Below are 17500 nucleotides of genomic sequence, written 5' to 3'. Positions count from 1 at the left end.
TGTGTGGGAAAAATAGAAAAGATAAAATCATTTAATAATTATTTATCCGGGAAAGCCACTTGAATCCTTGCGCTCTTTGCAGGCGAGTCTTGCAATAGGTGTTAATTTTTTTAGGTTTTTCTTTTTTTAAAGATGCTTTCAGGAAATGTATGAGTAGAAGGTTAGCGCTGGACACAGCCACATTTGCAAATGTGATCCGTAACTTTGCTCCTTACAATGTCAATGTGCCATTTTAGCGAGGGACTACGACTGCGTGGCGTTATCTTGGTGTGGTCTGGGACTGTTTTGATGGGTTTTTTTTGTTGCCTTGCCCAAGATTGATAAATCGGACTACTATAATTAATTAATATTTAACTTATTTATATTTAGCGACTTGCTTACCATTTTCTCTATTTCGCACTCCTATCGGCTTTTTGTTTATTTGTTGTAACTTGCTGACCCATCCATACTGGACATCTCCAGTCCAAATAAAGATTCCGATTCTTGTTTAAATTTATTTGGGTTAAAGTATGTCCCCCCCCCTCCTTAAAGAGAACATCTCAGTCAGAAAGTAATGACATTAAACATTAACGGTTGAGGAGAGACATGCGAGAAGAGTTGGCGAAGTGGAATGAAGTTTGACGAGCAGTGTTAACGAGCATGACGGCGACTGACGAAGGTCGATTGAGAAAAATCACTTTGGGGAGAACTCAATAAATTCCGAAGAAATCTCGCTTTTCAACGTGCAAACTTTTAATTTGCACTCAAAACTAGAAAAAAAATTAATTTAACCCCGGAATTAATAAAATTCGATGTACTGATTAAAGTAGGTGGTTTCCTTTCGATATGCTAAATTTTCTTCATGCAAGCCACCCACTTATGCGGCACATCAAATTTGATTAATTCTGGGGTCAAAATAATATTTTTTCTACTTTTGAGTGCAAATTAAAAGTGCACGCACCGAAAAACTTGTTTTTTTAACCAATATATTTTTACGTTTATCTTGTAAAAATAATGTGTACATGTACATATTCATTCCAAGAGTTCAATCCAGACAATATCAACAGTTCACTATTGTCTGGATTAATTCTAATATATTTCAAATAGTGCAATAAAAATGTTAATAAAAAAACAGGAAGAGGCCCAGGATCGGCAGGACCTCGTTTGTCACTTCAAATTAAATCTTCAATTGTCACGCAAGACGAAGAGGTCTGTGTACAACATTTCAGCTTGCGAGGCTTCGTAGACCCGAAGATATGAAGCGTCAAAGACTTTAAAGAATATAAACAGGCAACAGGGAAAGTAAAATTAATTTGCGTAAAACAGAAGAGAGTTGGGAACGACAAAGTACAATATAAATAAACAAAGTGCTGTAATTACGGGGTGGGGGGGGCAGTCTCGCAGCGAGCGGTTAGCTCTATGAACCGGCCCACCCAAGTTCGATTCTCGGTCCCGACTGACATTTGCGTGCGAGCGAAATCTTAAAGCGGTTGCCTCGGGGACTCTCCTACACGACAAAAACCTGCGCTCACCTACGTGGTGAAGAATGGTCAAACAACCGCCCCTAAAACTCCGCATGACGTCCAGCGGAGCTCAATGCCGATGCCGAGGACTGCTTAGCCGCGAGAGGGCTTCAGGAGAGAGTTCATGCGAGTTGTTCTATTCCCATGACAGGCAGCCAGCCGAGGGTTGTATCTACAAAGGCGGTTTGCTTTGTGGGGTTGGTGTCTTCCCGTACAGTGACACACGGCCACGCGGCGTGGCTGACAAGAGGGGGGTCAAAACTCACGATGAGCCACAAAACAAAGGGGGAATCAATAACTTAAATAATCAGTCATGAGCCTCAAATAAACCATGCCTGGCACAACCGAAAACAAACGGGGCAACGAACCTTCAAACGCAAACTCGTCGCATTCTCGAGCCGCGCAGTCGTAACAATTATAGCGAAAGAAGTTCAACATGGATACATATTTGTGGAGAGAGCTTTGGGGGGAGGGCATTGCAATTCACCCCGCTCCCTGATGACGCAATACATTGTCATGATTCGTGACCACGTTTCGATTGAGGTTCTTTGTTTTTCAAAATGCGCCGACTGTAGCGGCCACTAGCAGTTGCAGTGGGTCATATGAACCCATTATATGCGAGATCTATAAGAATCGAAAACATACGTTCTTACACACACGCAATTTGACGCATTTATTACGAGACTGCCTGACAAGTTCACCCGGAATGGACCCAGTCTCGTCGGATCTCGAAAACCAAGCAGGGTAGAGCCTGGATAGTGCTTGGATGGGTGACCCACCATGCACAAACAGGTTGTTACAGGCTGCTACGGAGCCATTTGGTGGGTAGGAGAGACGGAGGGCAGTGCTGCTAAATATATTATTGTACTCTACATCTATGCTCCCAAGGCTAAGCGCGCCTCGTCTTCCATCAACTCAGTCGCCAGAGTGAAGTACGGTCGAGAGGGCCCTCCGCATCCAGCGGTGGATCGACGAAATGCTGCAAACGATCGTCAATATGCACGTCCTACAATTCCCTTCATCCGCTAGAGGCCGCTACATTTAACACAGTCGGCTCGAATCGACGAATTCGTGCGTCAAAAGTGGCTGCACGTCCAGCCGGGTGGGCGACTTGCGAGAGCGTGGGGAGAGAGCGAGCGGGCGAGCGAATACGTTCTGCGCGGAGAGCTGAGTGGGTGTATTTGCGCTTTGTCGGCGGATGTGCGGTCTGCTCTTTAAAGTGGAACCAGGTGCCTCCCCCCGACAATGAGCGGAGACCATTGCCATGAGAACAGGGCGCATCAGCATATGAATGACCACGTCGATATGAGGAAGCTCTCCGCGTAGATACTCGTGCGCAATCTGCACACCGGCTGGAGGTTAATAAAATAAAAGACAACAATGCCCTTTGCTTATCAGGAAGAAAAGCCACGGAGGAGAATATCGAGGTTCTTTCTAGGAGGGCCCTGCTAACATCGGGGAGTGGATTGAGCGTTTGGGGAGTTTGGGGAAGAAGCCGGGAGAAAAACAACCTCATCACCACGCTGCACACGAAGGGGGGGGGGGTGACACTCAGCGCTGCCATCTCCTGACCACACCTCGCTCCTCCGTGCCTACAGCACCTGGCAAGCCTCGGTGGTCACACAATGCATGCAAGTGCTAAACGGTGGCTGGGATCCACTTGCTCTATATATATAGCCATCTCGAGGATGCCTCGCACAGGCCCAGCAGGGCTTTAGGAGTTTAAACACGTAGGCTTTCACGACCGATGTTATCCATTAGTTTTTTTTGGGATTAGATCGCGTAGATATAAATGTGTCATTAAACCCGCCACAAACCCACGCAGACATTTAGTAAGGTTTGTCAGGTAAACAACGTGATAATTAATTACTAGTTCAGCACACCGCTTGTTTGCCGGGGAGTTAACTCACGAACTTTACAATCGAGAGTTCTAAAGATTTGCGCAATCCAACACAGCTGAGCACTACCACACCCGGATAACAAGATTGTAAGGGTGTCAACTTACAATTCATAATCTACCGTCCGTTGTCAACCCAATTGCTGGATGTACGTCTCCCTGCGCCGTGTCGAGCATGGGGGTTTTGTTTGACCATACTTCGCCACGCTCGTCCGTGTGGGCTGGCGGAGATGTCACTCGCCACAGATGTTATCCAGGGCCAGGAATCGAACTCGGACGGCCAGGTTCAACGCGCTAACCACTCCGCCACCGCTCGCTCCACTTACAGAGCGAGCAGTCGAACAGTCCCCCCCTCCCCTTCCGAGAAGACGGGAGGAAAATAAATCCGCGCACGTCATTAAAAACACGACCCGGTCGTGTTGCGGCTTTCAATTTTAAAACAACGTCATTAATTCACTCGGGTTTCAGCCGCGCGACAACAAAAAAGAAACCAACCGGGCCCACCCCCCACCCACCCTCACTGCCGTTCACAAATCCGCGGTGTTCATATCGACATGTGTGTGCACGCGCAAAAGCCCGTCTGGCAATTTTCAACTCCGCAGAGCGGTCGCGGATTCCCGCTGCGAAAGCGCCCCGAGCGAATCGGCCACCCCCCCCATCCCGCACCACCGCGTCCCGTTCCGCGGAACGACGGCGTGCAGACAAAACGAGAATAATTTTTACGCGAGGGAGCCTCTCGCCACCGCCGCCGCTGCTGTGATTCTATCGTCGAGCGACGCGTGCCACAGTGGGGGGCCCTTTCAAGTGACCAACATTGGGACCCCCCCATTTACGAGCGGCGGCTGCGGTGTCACGCAAAAAAATCGGGGGGGCACTTCTGCGGAATGCTCTCTCGTTCCGTGCGCGCAACGAGAAGACCGACCCGCGAGACGCGAGCCGCAGACAGCGGTGTAATTCTCTCATTCCCAGGCGCAAACTAAAAAAACCAACCCCCACACGTCTGGCCAAATCTGTCGAGGTCTCAACGCCGCATTCCGGTCGGCTCTGCCCGGCAGATGCTGCAGGCGAGACATTCCTACGCTGCGCCGCAAGAGCGAGCGAGCGACCGGCGAGAACGACAAAAACCGCGTGCGGATGAGCGAATGGGCACACGAAAGCGTAGTGAGGGGGGGGGCTGGGAAGGAAAAATAACAAATAACGCACGCGCACGATCATTCGCACGCTTCCCAACGACGAGATTTTTCCGAAATGGCAAATCGGAACGTCGACACATTTCACCCCCCCCCCCCACACGAAACGGGTTTGGGGGGGTAACTTTTATCTCGGCGAGGAAATGCAAAGTTGAATCTGCAAGCCCCCCGCAGTGTGGAGAAGTGGAAGTCTGCACAGAGCCGAGTGAGCGACGTCGCCCCCCCCCCCCAAATGTTTCCGAGTGGTGGCTCACAACAAGAATCTCCACCACCACCACCCACCCCCCTTTTTCCGCGAATTACATCTTCCTGTCGGCTTAATCGGGTCCAGCTTTACACAGATGCCCGGGGGCTTTACTGGCTTCAATGAGCTAACTGCTGCTGCCGCTGCTCGGAGCTGGAAAAAAAAAGGGGGGGGGGGGGGAAACGGGGAAGTCTGCATCTACGAACAGCGGCTCTTTAAAAAAAATACACAGAAAACCCCACAAAAAGAGTCCCAAAAAGCGTGCGAGCGAAGGATGCACAGCTGTCCCCCCTCCTCCCTTGTCATCACCCGCGCATTGCTCGCCGATGTCCGTCAAATACTCTACGGGTCGTTGACGATGATTCGTTTACTCCTACCGGCCCCCTTACCTTTACACTCCCTTTGCTTTGTCGGCCAGCGCGTGCGTCGGAGGTGCTCACGCCACCACGGTCACGTCTCAAAAGCCACTGGCCCCCCGCGTGTTGAACGAGAAATACACGGGCAGCCGGGAACGCCCCACACCCACCTTCTGCTAGCGAGCCCGACCCACCGGGGCCGCCTCCCTCCCCCTCCCTCCTCTCTCTCCCCCCACACCACACATCCCCTTCTCCCCCACCGTGGCCACGGCTTCTTCCTGCTGAGATGCTGCTGCTGTTGCTGCTGCCTCTCTCTCTCTCATTGGACGCCATGGGGCAAGAGGCAGCAGCAGCAGCAAAGTCGACGAGGAGCGGGAGCGGCTCGAACCCGCCCCGGTTATCGGAGGGTGGCAGCAGGCAGGAAATGAGTCACTTGTCAGCAGTGTTGGGCCAGCGCGTTGCAGACTCGCAGACCGCAGAGCCTTGGGACACAGGCACTTGCAAACATTTCGTACTTTAACACCCGCAGGGGATGCGGGGGGGGTACAATATTTATTTCTTTAAAAAATGTGGGCGTTATAAGAAGTTACCGTTGCGTTTTACCCAGTATGCTATGGAATTTTTTGAACGGTTTAATAATACAAGCGGACGTGTGTAATGCAGTGCAGTCTATCTGTGATAAAGAGCTTTATAGCCCATTGGATTCCTCCAGTTTAAATATTCAGATTCTGAAAAGCACGTATTTTGCAGATTACCTGCGCCGTGTTTTTAAAAGCCATTATCGGCCACACAAGTGTCAAAGAAATCGAAATGAGACCGCACCACACGTGTTTTAAATGGTAAAAGTAATGCATAAATTATGATATTGATTTACATTTTGCAGTTAATTTTAAAAATAAACACGCTCCGAGAAAGAACTACATCTTCTAGCCAACACTCAAGCCACGAACAGCAGATAAGGTTTCCATAGTGCGCGGATGTTAATAACGATATCCAATATTAGTTTTAGCAACAATGCGCCAAGGCTCCGTCTAATTTATATTTTCTCAAGCACCCAACGATGGCCCTGATAGTCGCTTCACTGCAATACCTTTACTCGACGAACACTTTGGGGGGGCTCCCACGGAAATTCCGTGGGAGCCCCCCCAAAGTGTCCGTCTGCGACGGCCGCTTATTATTTCGCAGTTAAGCACCGACCTCATGTTCTCTACCCAAGCTCATAAACCACAGTAAATAAAATAAAAACAGCGTTACATGCTCCCCCCCGCCAACATCCAAACACACGCCTGTAAATTTCCACACCACGCTCAGTCGTGTTGTTAGGGAAGCGTCGAGAGCGCAGCCCTTCATAGCTTCCACGACTGTCGACGTGGCCTCCTCCCAAACGGCGAGCGCGACGCGGCGTTCCGTGGCCTCTCGTTAGCAGCAGCGCGAGCGGAGGGAACGTCGTCGTCGTCATCCGTGGACTCGCTAGGCCACACGCGTTAAAGCCGCTTTCACGGTGCGCGCAGTTGGTGAAATATGGTTGGTATGTGCATGTACGTATGTAGAACTTATTTCTCACCGTGCATCGCCAACCGTGCCCGGTGTGCGGGGACAGGACAACAAACTAAATACGAAAAAATCAGTTGTGAAGAAGTGAGTTTTCCATCCAGGTTTAAAAGTGCACAGCTCCAGTGGTTTCCTAACATTGGAAGGAGGAGCATTCCAGACGGCCGCAAACGTGCATCTGAAAGCGCGCGATGTGGTGGCCATTTGTTTGATAGCGAGCCAAAAGCTGCTGATGTGAGAATTACCGAAGTTCGCATGATGGTTTACACTCCTTGACGAGATAGCAAGGTGGTCAGAGTTGGAGCTCTGCGATTTTGGATTTTGACAAGTCGAAGCTAGGGCACGTGCGGCCACACCTGAGCCCCTACAAACCGGTTTAACGAACACATTAATTAGGAACTTTTTTTTTTATGCCTCAACCAAATGCCTCTGGCCTCGAGGAAGGAACTAAATGATGCAAGTGAGTTTGGCGACGCCAGTACAGTGCAGCGCATCGTACCTTCTGCAAAGCCAGAGATTGCAAATTAATCGCCGCACGCGCTCACGGAAGGTGCCCCCACGGTTGACAAACACCTCGCCGCCAGCTGCTTCCGCTGCTGTGGAGGAGTCACCCGGATCAAACTTCGCAGTCCGCGATGAAATCGGCAAAAGTGTTCTTAAACGCAGCCCTGTTACCAGCGGCGACTCTTAGACGCGGCCCTAATTGATCATCTTAATTGTCTTATGGTTGTTATTGTTTGGCTTGCATCCCACTGGGATTTTTGCACACAGCACTGATATACGGAGCTTTTTCTGGAAGACTTTGCTGTTTTTTCCTGGATTTTTCTGTTTGCGCGTAGTCACTTTAAGATGTTTCTTGTTCATGTTTTTGTTTGTTGCGGTTGCACCCGATTCAAGAGCCGAATGGCTCACAGGGCTATACCAAATAAATGAAACTGAAAAAACTGAAAAACTGAAACGCAACAGCGTCTTACCCCGCTGCCGGATTATTCCTGTCATCTGCGCGCCGATTTCACGGATAACACAATATGGGTGGACCGGTGGGCACAAGCGGCTAGCGGCTGCGCCATGAACTCGGCAAGCCGGGTCCGATTCCCGGCCGCACCACCGATCAACACAGTTGGCTACGTACGGAGAAAAGGAAGTTCAACATACATGCGCAACATCAGTGGCTAGTGGTGTCACAAGCGGATCTGTCCCCCCCACCTTCACCAACCAGTGTGGTGATGTATGTTCAAATAAGCCCATGGAAGCAGTGGAACATTCATTATTTTATCCACAGATATCCACTCAGATGCAGCATTAGGAGATATTTTTGCAGATAATAGGATCAGCTAGTGCCCCCGGGGACTGCCTATCTTGATGCAGACAAGGAGAGTTTCACCGGAGTCTTCGTGGAAAGGCGCACTGGGAATTTTACGGAACAGTACTCGATTTTCCATGTGCGGTAGAATAAAACAGACATGATAGCCTCGGGGAAGATTATTTTATTTCATCACGATGCAATTGTCTTATCACGGCGCAGTGATTCACACACACTGCACTACGAAGCCGGCAACCGGAGTACGATTCCGGGGCAAGGCGGACACATCTGTGTTGAGTGATATATTGGAACCGGTCCTGGACTCCTGGCCCACCCTACTCTCAACTTCACGAACACGCGCGCCCACCAGCGTGGTGAAGCATGGTCACACAACCTCCATAACCACCGACACCATCTTCGGGAGACCATCGACATGGAGTTAATTCAGGAGTCTTGTTTAACCAGGTGAGAAGTGAAGAGGCCAGGATATGGTCTCATTTGAAACGTGGCCGTGGATGCCAAAAGATCGGTGACGAGTAGACCGACTGAAGCGAACTGACAGAAAAAAAATTTCACTAATCAAAGTTTATCATCTTTAGGTACACGGTTTTACTATGGAATTGGAAATCTACGGATGAAGGGCACCTTACAAAATGTTAATAATTATTCTTTATTATTAATAATGCCACGGTTACTGAAATGCATTGACGGCGACTTACATTTGGTAACCATAAAAGAAACAACTATGGCAGTGGATGGGTTACCCAGCGCCTCCGGTGAGCACGGTTGACAACGTATGGCGCGAAAGAAGTCCAACACACATACGTGCATACGTTCTCTACACAGAACCAGGGGGGGGGGGCGGGGTTGGTGGGTTATTGTTTCCACGAGAGGTTTCAGGTACTGGGAACCATCCGCCCCTCGTGTGCTGCACCAGCAGTTTCGCTGGTAATATTTAATTGAAAATGCAGCCGTATGGATTCTTAAAATGGACTTCAGAGGTCAGTGAGGATACAGGGCTGACATATATGCACGCGTCTTTTATGGCCAGGGAAGAGCATTGCTTATGGCCATAAAAGTTAATCCAGTAAACCGTCCTTCTAAGCGTTCTTACGCTACTGTATTTAAGCATTCTGAAATTTGTTTCAAATGCAGTGGGGGAACCATTCCATAGGATCAAATGAATTAGCAGCAGCAGCAGCAGCCATGCTCATTCCACTGCTGCAAAAAAAAAACACGTGGATATAAAAAGCCACGGAGGTTCGAAGGGTGACATTTTATTTTCAGACTCTGAAGCAACAGACTCTTGTTGTGCAGAGATTCACGTGGGCGTCACGACTTGAACCAAGGCAATAACTAGCGCAGTAACGGGCCGGTACATTGCAAAACGTGCTTATGAGGCGAATATGTAGTGAACGCCATCTCTGCTGGGTCACGCTTTTGCTAATCTGTCACGGGTCACGTGTTTTGCCTGCAACGCAGAAGCGGGGCGTGCACCTCGAACTCACGAAGTGCCCCAACGCATTACAAAGACAAAGATTACCCCCCCCCCATAGCCTCAACACATTTTTGGGGCAAGTGCTGTTAGCGTGCATCTATGAAGGCCGGCACGGCACACGAGGGGGGGTGGGGGGGGGGTGGCCAGCACCACACCCGACGACGCTCACGCACCACACCAGGTACTCATTTTAGAGGCCGAGTCGACCTAGGGGAGGCCCCTGGACTGGTTCTGATAATCATCACTGGTGTTGGTAGCCGTGTGCGGGAATGAACAGGTTCGTAGCGCGGTGTGTCAACTGCTTCGCTACTGCACACAAAGATCCCCCCCCCCCCATGTAGCCTTAATAAACTGTTGGGGAATGTGCTGTGAGCGAGCACCTTTGCAGATACACGCGCAAACACACGCACATACACGTGCACACACACGCGTTCCTGTCGTGCTTCAAGGCAAACAAGCGTTCTCTGTAAATTAAACCGCCTCCCTCCGCAGAGCACATTCTACACATTCGGTTCAATTCATTCAACAACGAGGAATCCAGATGCAGAAGCAGTGACATCATCTGGTGGTGGTGGGAGGCGAGGCAGGGAAGGAGGGGGGGGGAAGTCTACACTTGGGGAAGTCGACACTTTGGGATGTAAACGTCGCATTTTCAGAAGCAAAAATCTTCACTTATCCTGGAGAAATCCGAAGAGCCGTGACGCTCTTTGTCTCGAGGTGTTCAGTTTTCGTGCATCTTACCCGAGAGCATCTGGCACTCGAGAGGAGACGAAAACCCAAGTGCACATCTCAGTTTTTTGGTTGTTCCATTTTCAGAAGCGTCATCATCAAAGCAAGGAAATGGAAAACCCCAACGAGTGCGCAAACGAGCACGGATCGGTGCACGCTTGAGATTACCCCGCGAGACAGCAAGAGGAACACATGGACGAGAGAAACAATTCGGTTAATGACATCATTCAAGCCGTTACAAAAAGTAAGCGGACTTGGGCAAGGCACCGCGTGGGACGGGGTTAACGATGGCTGCGCTAAGGGGACAGAACGTGCACGAGAGGATTTACAACCAAGGAGATGGAACGATGAAATCAGCTCGTAAGCAGGTGATAGGTCGGCAAATTACTACACCGCAGGGATCGTGAGGGATGGCGACGAATTGGGGAGGCCTTCATCCAGCAGTGGATTGACCATGGGCTGATTTTGACGACGATGAAAATAAGACCTTGCCAAGTACAATCGCGTGCCGACTCGCAGGTTCTAACTCTGGACTGGGAGTCGGGACTGTGCCTCTCTCGACCCTCTGGGGTCAATAAGTTACGTAGCACTTTGGGGGAACACGGAGAGAGAGAGGATGTTCTGTGGATGTACGTGTCCCAGTCGCCTGCACTCGGATTCAAGACGTTATTGTATCAGCTCTGCTGCAAGGACGACGACGGCCCAAGACCGTCGGCAGGTGACGGCGGTCAAGGAGGGCATTGCGGGGCGGGGACGAGCAAATGAATGAGAGCCGTAAAACACAACAGCAAAAATGTTTACACGAAACAATCATTGGGATGGAAAAAATGTCTTTGTTGAGCGTTCGAGTAACGCCTAAACATTGCATTTTACCAGATCAGGCTCACCGAGCTAAATAGCTCTTTTCAGAAGCGATCTGGCCACAAATGAGCTAAAACGAAGTGGCTTATCATATGAAAATTTACAGCAGCCCAATATTCTAAACGCACGTTTCTAAATGTGGAGGGAAAAACCGGAGCACCCGGAGAAATATTCGCGCGACCACAGGGAGAACACGCCAACTCCAACTATACAGATGTCAGGGTTGGGTTTGAACCCACGACCTCCTGCATACCTGGCGAGGGAGTTAACATCTCGCCACGGCAGCGATGTGCGTCGCCAACGCCATGACCGGCGGCGCGTGGATGTGCAGAGACACGAGACTCGAGACGATTAAATGTTGACGTTGCACTGCCAAGTGGGTTGTAGTTGTAGCGACCGAGCTCAAACCGATAATTATAAAACCTTAAGTAAAATGGATGACACCTTTGCCGGACCATCCCGCTTGCAAAGTTCATGCCAAGACATTAACGGAATTCGCCGGTGCTGACATTCACACGAGTGACGCAGCCTTGCAGGCCTAACCCAGCAGCAGAAGCGGCAGGAAAAGGTTATCGCATCGCAACGCTTTGGAATTCTCATCCCTACAGAAGAGCCGATGAGAATCGGCCACTGCCCCTGAATCGCGGTCATTTTCAGCTAAGCCGCCTGCACAAAGAATGAGTGCAGCCGGGGACAGATTAACCACTGAGCCAACACAGCCACTGGCACCAGTCCTCATGTCACGACGGGGGGCAGTGGCTTAGTCACAAGCTTCATCAAGTTAATGCACGATTGTAATGTCTGTTTCTGCAGAGGTCTGCACAAGCTTTGGGGGGGGGGGGGGAGCTTAAGATTTCTTACGTCTTCATCCTAAATTTGACCCTGATTGTGCCAATCAGAATTACGCCCCGACACGAATGATCCATTCAAAACTCTCGCACAACATGCATGTAGTAACCCTTTGTGTTAGAGGACGTCCCGCAGAAGCGGATATCACAGAACCACTATACAATGCTACTCAGAGCCCTTCAGGTGACCCTCCAGTCCACACAGTAGGGGGGGGGGGGGGGCAGCACCTTTCTATCCCACCAGCTTTACAGGCTGTAAATGTTTGTCGCATGTCAGTCAGCATACTGTTTGACCAGGCTGAGACCATCGACTCGCTGGGCTTGAGAACCTGTTTCTTTTTTGTTTAACGCAAACGGCTTACCGAATTCAAACCCCAGGATCTCAGCGGTTGCCAGCTCGGACCACTCCGACATCCGAGCCACCCGGCCAAGAATTTGCTTCAGCGCATTCACACAGAGTAACACACGTGGCAGGTGCGTTTCATTTCCTTATCCTCAGGCCAAACTTCACGTAGCCTGTAAGGGATCAAAGAGTAATTAAATGCCAAGTAAACACCTTTGCCATCATCGATCAAAGAGGCTTCGACGTAAACCATAACAAGCAATGATTTTGCTCTTACTACCCCACAGCGATAGGCTAATGCAGTGTGCTTCATTGCAAGGCCCAATGACCACTGGCGGCCCTGGTGGCCTTTAGTGCAGTCCCCGACAATACACAAATGTGAAAAAACACCCATCATCTTACTGTGAAACCCAATGGTTTGTCATGTGTGGTGGCCCTCGCACCGATGGCTTATCGGCAAAAGTGACCGCCCTCTGAAAGTTAATGAAGAACACTGAGCTAATGGTTGCCCAATACCAAATAGACCTGAATGCATCCAATATACAATCAGATCCTAGCAGATAAGCAGGTTTGAGCCGCCTGCTTAATACTTGGATGGGAGGCTGCCTGGAAATTGCAGGCGTTCTCCGGCCTCGGCTAGGGTGCCAGATGGCAGCACAGCAAGAGATGCTCGAAGCTGTCTGTTCAGAGCTTTGGGTTATCCTTCGATGTGTGTGTGGAATTCCTTTGGGCATTCTGTTTTCCTCATTATTAGAAGTGGCCAAACATCCCGATGCAGGATCCTCCTTCTTGAAAAATTATCAACACCAATTCAGGCTTTCCTAGGCAAAGGGCCCTATTATTATATAGTATACACGGTTACGTATTTCATGTCATAAAGCCATGCTCATAATAAAGGTTAAAACAAATATATATTTTTTCGAGCTTGGAAACCACCATCAACAATCTCCGTTTTCAAACCTCTCGTTTTGGCATACGACTTATTGTTGCTGGCAACCTGACCAGTCTGGTTTCACAGCTTGAGAGTGTACACAATGTCGACAGTACGGTAGTCATTTGCCACGCACCTCGGTTTAGCGCGGCTGGCTACGTACGGGGCAAAAGTTCAACATGGTGCCCTCTTCAACGCTGACCAGATGTAATTGAAGTTTTAGGAGTACCCACATTTTATCCCACCAAGGTTGACTGTGGTGCATCCATTTATTTTACTGGGCAGACCGAGCCGAGGCGTTTTCTAAAACGTGCCCATCGTTTCAAACACCGCGCCAGGCAGTCGAACCGGTGACCTCTGGAGTTCAAGTCCAGTTTGCCGACCGCTACATCACAGCAATAACCCGAGGGTGAAATGAGAATTCAACCTGAAGAGCCATGGTTTCAGCTCTGTAGCTTGACCTTGTTTGAAGGGGGGCATACCAAAAACTCAGGAGGGGGGTGGGTGGGTTTGGGGGGGCACGACAGCCAACGTGAAACCGTTAAAAGTTGAAACAGAATGAGTAACAATGTTCGACATTTCAAGTAACGGTTCCCCTTTTCATGAACAAGAAATGTCACCCTATCATGCTTTTTCTTCTCTAGCCCCCCCCCCCCCATGGTTTTGCGGATGTAGTCGCCATTTCTACAGGCTCATGGCTTGGGCCATGTTCACGTGGCCAGCAAATCAAGCACGGCACGGAGAGAGACAGGCCTCGCTCCAGTGACCCGTGCAGGTCACACGAGGAGGCGGTGAATGCTCGAGGCCCCAGCGGATAGGGTTTCCGCCAACTCATGACTCACGGTTTCATGTGGACGGATGCCATTAAAGCCGAGTGGGTGTGTGTGTGCGCGTGGACGAGTGTAGGCGAATGAAGGCAAGGAGCTATAACCTGATCGGGTGGCAGGTGATTGTGTGGCCGTGGTTAGAGGATACCCACTCTCTGCCACTCGCTTACAACCCTCCCAGTGGTGCTTTCTAAGCTGCGGCTGCGAACGGAGGTCTGATGCCACCTCTTAAATGAGCGTTTAAAAAGGTAAACACATGTACAAGTATAGCCCTTTGTCGATCCACCAATTCACTGCTGGATTACGCATTCCCATGCGGTGCGGGTCGTAGGGGTTATTTGACCATATTTCACCGCAACAGTCAATGCGGGCTGTCGAAGGCGGAGGCGCATATGTCTGGCAGTAAAACATTTTGCTCCAGTGCCCTTTGATGTCCCCCTGACAGCCCCGAAAATACTATGACAACCTGTTTGTGTATGGTAGTCACCCATCCAAACACTATTCAGGGTCAAGCCAGCTTAGTTGCCGACACATGACAAGATTGGGCACATTGCGGGCACTTTGGTCGTATGCAAATATATGACCACAAGTCAAATCAAGTTCATTTGTTTCACTGGGGTGAGAACTCAAGGGAGCGAGATCGTTTCATTTTTTAATAATGACATCAAGTCACAAAAATATTAAAAGCAAAATAAATAAAATAAGGTAGATCAATGAAGCAAATAGAAATCGCAGCAAAAACAACTGTCAGCTGAGAAATCGAAGATATTACACAAACGTGAATCTATGTTAAGCAATACATTATCTGTAGCAAAAATCGCCTCGGGCAGATTATTTTTAGACTGCTCATAGGGTATGCAATGAAGTTAGAGAAACATTAACGAGACATAGGGTGACCGTTGTACAAATATGTAAACCGACAAGGATGCGAGTTAAATTCAACTGCAAGTGAAGTTGTCATAAAGAAATGAATGATGGGAACGTAACCATAAACATTTTTGTCAGTGATGAAATTCCAGGTTTTTGGGGGGCATTAGCGGGTGAAATGAGTGAAAACCACGAGAGTTGTGTGTCCTCAGTACAGTGCACTTGTTGAGTGCTGCGGGGCATCTAACATTGAGAGTCTTCGGTCGTGAAAAAACCAGACCACTTTGGGGTCCGAGTTAGTGTGTGTGTGTATGCACTACAATGATCTTGGCCCAAATCATCGCAAACCTGTCAAGCTCCTTATTAATGCCTACCTTATTACAGACCAATTCAGAACTTATTGGTCACCCCGCCGTGCCCTTATAAATCTCAACGTTCATCCTACAAAGTCCCATCACAAGGGTGAAACACAAACAAAAAAACATTTTTTACTCAATTTCCCTATACAAGAATTACGGGTAAACCATATGGGTTAACATGTATGTAATCGCCCTCCCAGTTTTGATAGTTAATCAACGATTCATGAATTAGATTCGGTGTTTTTCATGTTTTAGACAAAATACAGAAACTAGAGGTGGATGAGTTCTTTGAATCGGCCCCACGCCACCCGCCTTCGTGTAACGTGTGGACACATGCCAACTTCGCATTCATTGGTTACCGAGTTGGAACATTGACAAAATAAACACACGGTGCATTGGGGATGCGAAAATTGTGCACCGCAAAGCACACCCATTCAATGCAAACTTTCCATGAGCAATTTGTGCAACCATCACCGATTTTCCCATAGGCGTTTTAGTTTTCTCACAACGAAGTGTTGTTTAACCGTGAAAATGTTTAACAACCTTACAGATTGATAAAAACATACCGCATACTATAATTAAAAAAAAAGATACCATTTAAGAATAAGGCAAATGCTGCACTGTAATGACATGACCTTGTTATTATACGTTAAATGTATTTAGGACGCAGTGAATGAGAAGAAGAGACTTGCACAGCAGAACTGTATTTCTACATTAAACCCCAGCATGGAACTGTCGCGTGCACTCCACGTGGCTCTTTGTCTGTGGAGGCATGGCCAACATGAATCACATGCACACCCAAATTCACACTTAACGCAATACGGGAGCGTATTAGCAGTGCCTTTGTGAAAGAAAAGTTACAAAATAATAAAAGCATCGACTTGGGTGGAGATGTAATTCACAGCCTAATTACTTCGTTACAAGAAAATGTCACGGGTCATAGGGTGTGGCAATGACCTTGCAAAATCGATAGAAACACATTATTGTACGTCCTTAAAAAAAACGTATCCGACCGATGCAATCAGGCTTACAGAGGAGGCATGAAAAAGCAGTGAATGAACTTCAGGTGACAAAATTCGAGCCAAAATAACCGTATACCGTAAATATAACCGGCACCGATCAAAGTGGCGAAGTTATGATCCAACAACTGTTACGACCGACAACACGGGGGGGGGGGGGGGGGCTTGCCACATGGAACTGCAACACAACACATCGCATCAAACAACTTGTGCCCTCGTGCGTTTTAGTGATCGATGCGACGCTTTTTACCTGACGCCGTGCTGGACTCGTCTGCGCCGCGCGGAGAAATCGCTTCCTGGAAAAATAAAAATTGAACGCTGCTCATTTGCACTGCGAACACTGACCGCATGCAACAATGTGACGCATCTTCTCCCTTACAACTTGAATAGCGCTCTTCCTTGCCGACCGATTGGCGTTTTGTTCCCCCCCCATTGGGCGTGGGCAGCAAACGTGATACAAAAAAAGCATCCACAAATAGTATTGATCAGTGTGTACATAAGCATTACAGTATACATAGCATTTTTAATTACATCCTATACATTTTATTTGTATTACAATTAACCAATTCTAAAGTGATTAAAACACGCTTGTATAGGATTCACTATTTGCATAGTATTTACAATTAAACCATAAAACATGTATATATTGTCAAATGTAGTACCGACAAAGTTAACTTAAGATTACCAAGTGATGCATTACTCAAACTAGTTGCATTCGATATATTGGGTGCAATTCTCTATATACAGGATGATAAAGTACAGCACTTGTGTGAAAATAAACAAAAATACGTTCATGAACCCACCTAATCTCAGGTACATTTTCGAATTGATAGCGACTCCTTTAAAACCAATCGATAAGTATCTCGTACCAACTTAAAATTCCAAAATTATTTAGAATTTTCTTTATTTTAGAACCACTTTAACAATTATGGTTTATTTGTTTGTACAACACTCGTTCGCCGAAGCTAAATGAAGGAACTTTGGCGACCGCTCCCTAAAAGCAATCCGCAAACGTACGAGGCAATTGAAGCGCGGGGCCACGTGGGGGCGGCACTGGGCCGCGCCATTTTTAAAACCCCACCGTTGACCTTTGACCGCCGGAAATAGTTGAATCGAAACAACAATTTTTTTTCTTTAAAAAAAACTACGCTATATTATTTTACTTGCACCAACAC

The 17500-nt window shown here is 48.4% G+C and overlaps 1 protein-coding gene across 6 annotated transcripts in view; it reads right to left on the bottom strand.

Moving 5' to 3' along the window:
- Positions 1-17159, bottom strand: part of LOC144934572 (uncharacterized) — a 63942-nt gene extending 46783 nt beyond the window's left edge. For 4 of the 6 annotated variants that reach the window (XM_078860514.1, XM_078860516.1, XM_078860517.1 and 1 more), the window contains exons 1-2: positions 17129-17159; positions 16576-16621 (exon numbers count right to left, since the gene is read on the bottom strand). In XM_078860514.1, coding sequence (XP_078716640.1) covers positions 16576-16621; positions 17129-17144 — 62 coding nt within the window. In that variant the 5' untranslated portion in view covers positions 17145-17159. Of the gene's footprint in view, positions 1-3597; positions 3672-5222; positions 5342-16575; positions 16622-17128 lie in introns of those variants that run through there. The other 2 variants (XM_078860519.1, XM_078860521.1) reach the window with 2 other exon arrangements.
- Between the last annotated feature and the right edge of the window lie 341 nt (positions 17160-17500).

The sequence above is a fragment of the Lampetra fluviatilis genome, chromosome 10 (genome assembly GCF_964198595.1).
Source record: "Lampetra fluviatilis chromosome 10, kcLamFluv1.1, whole genome shotgun sequence".
Lineage (NCBI taxonomy): Eukaryota > Metazoa > Chordata > Hyperoartia > Petromyzontiformes > Petromyzontidae > Lampetra > Lampetra fluviatilis.
Note: the sequence above shows the minus strand (reverse complement) of the source record. Positions and strands in the feature narration are given on the sequence as shown.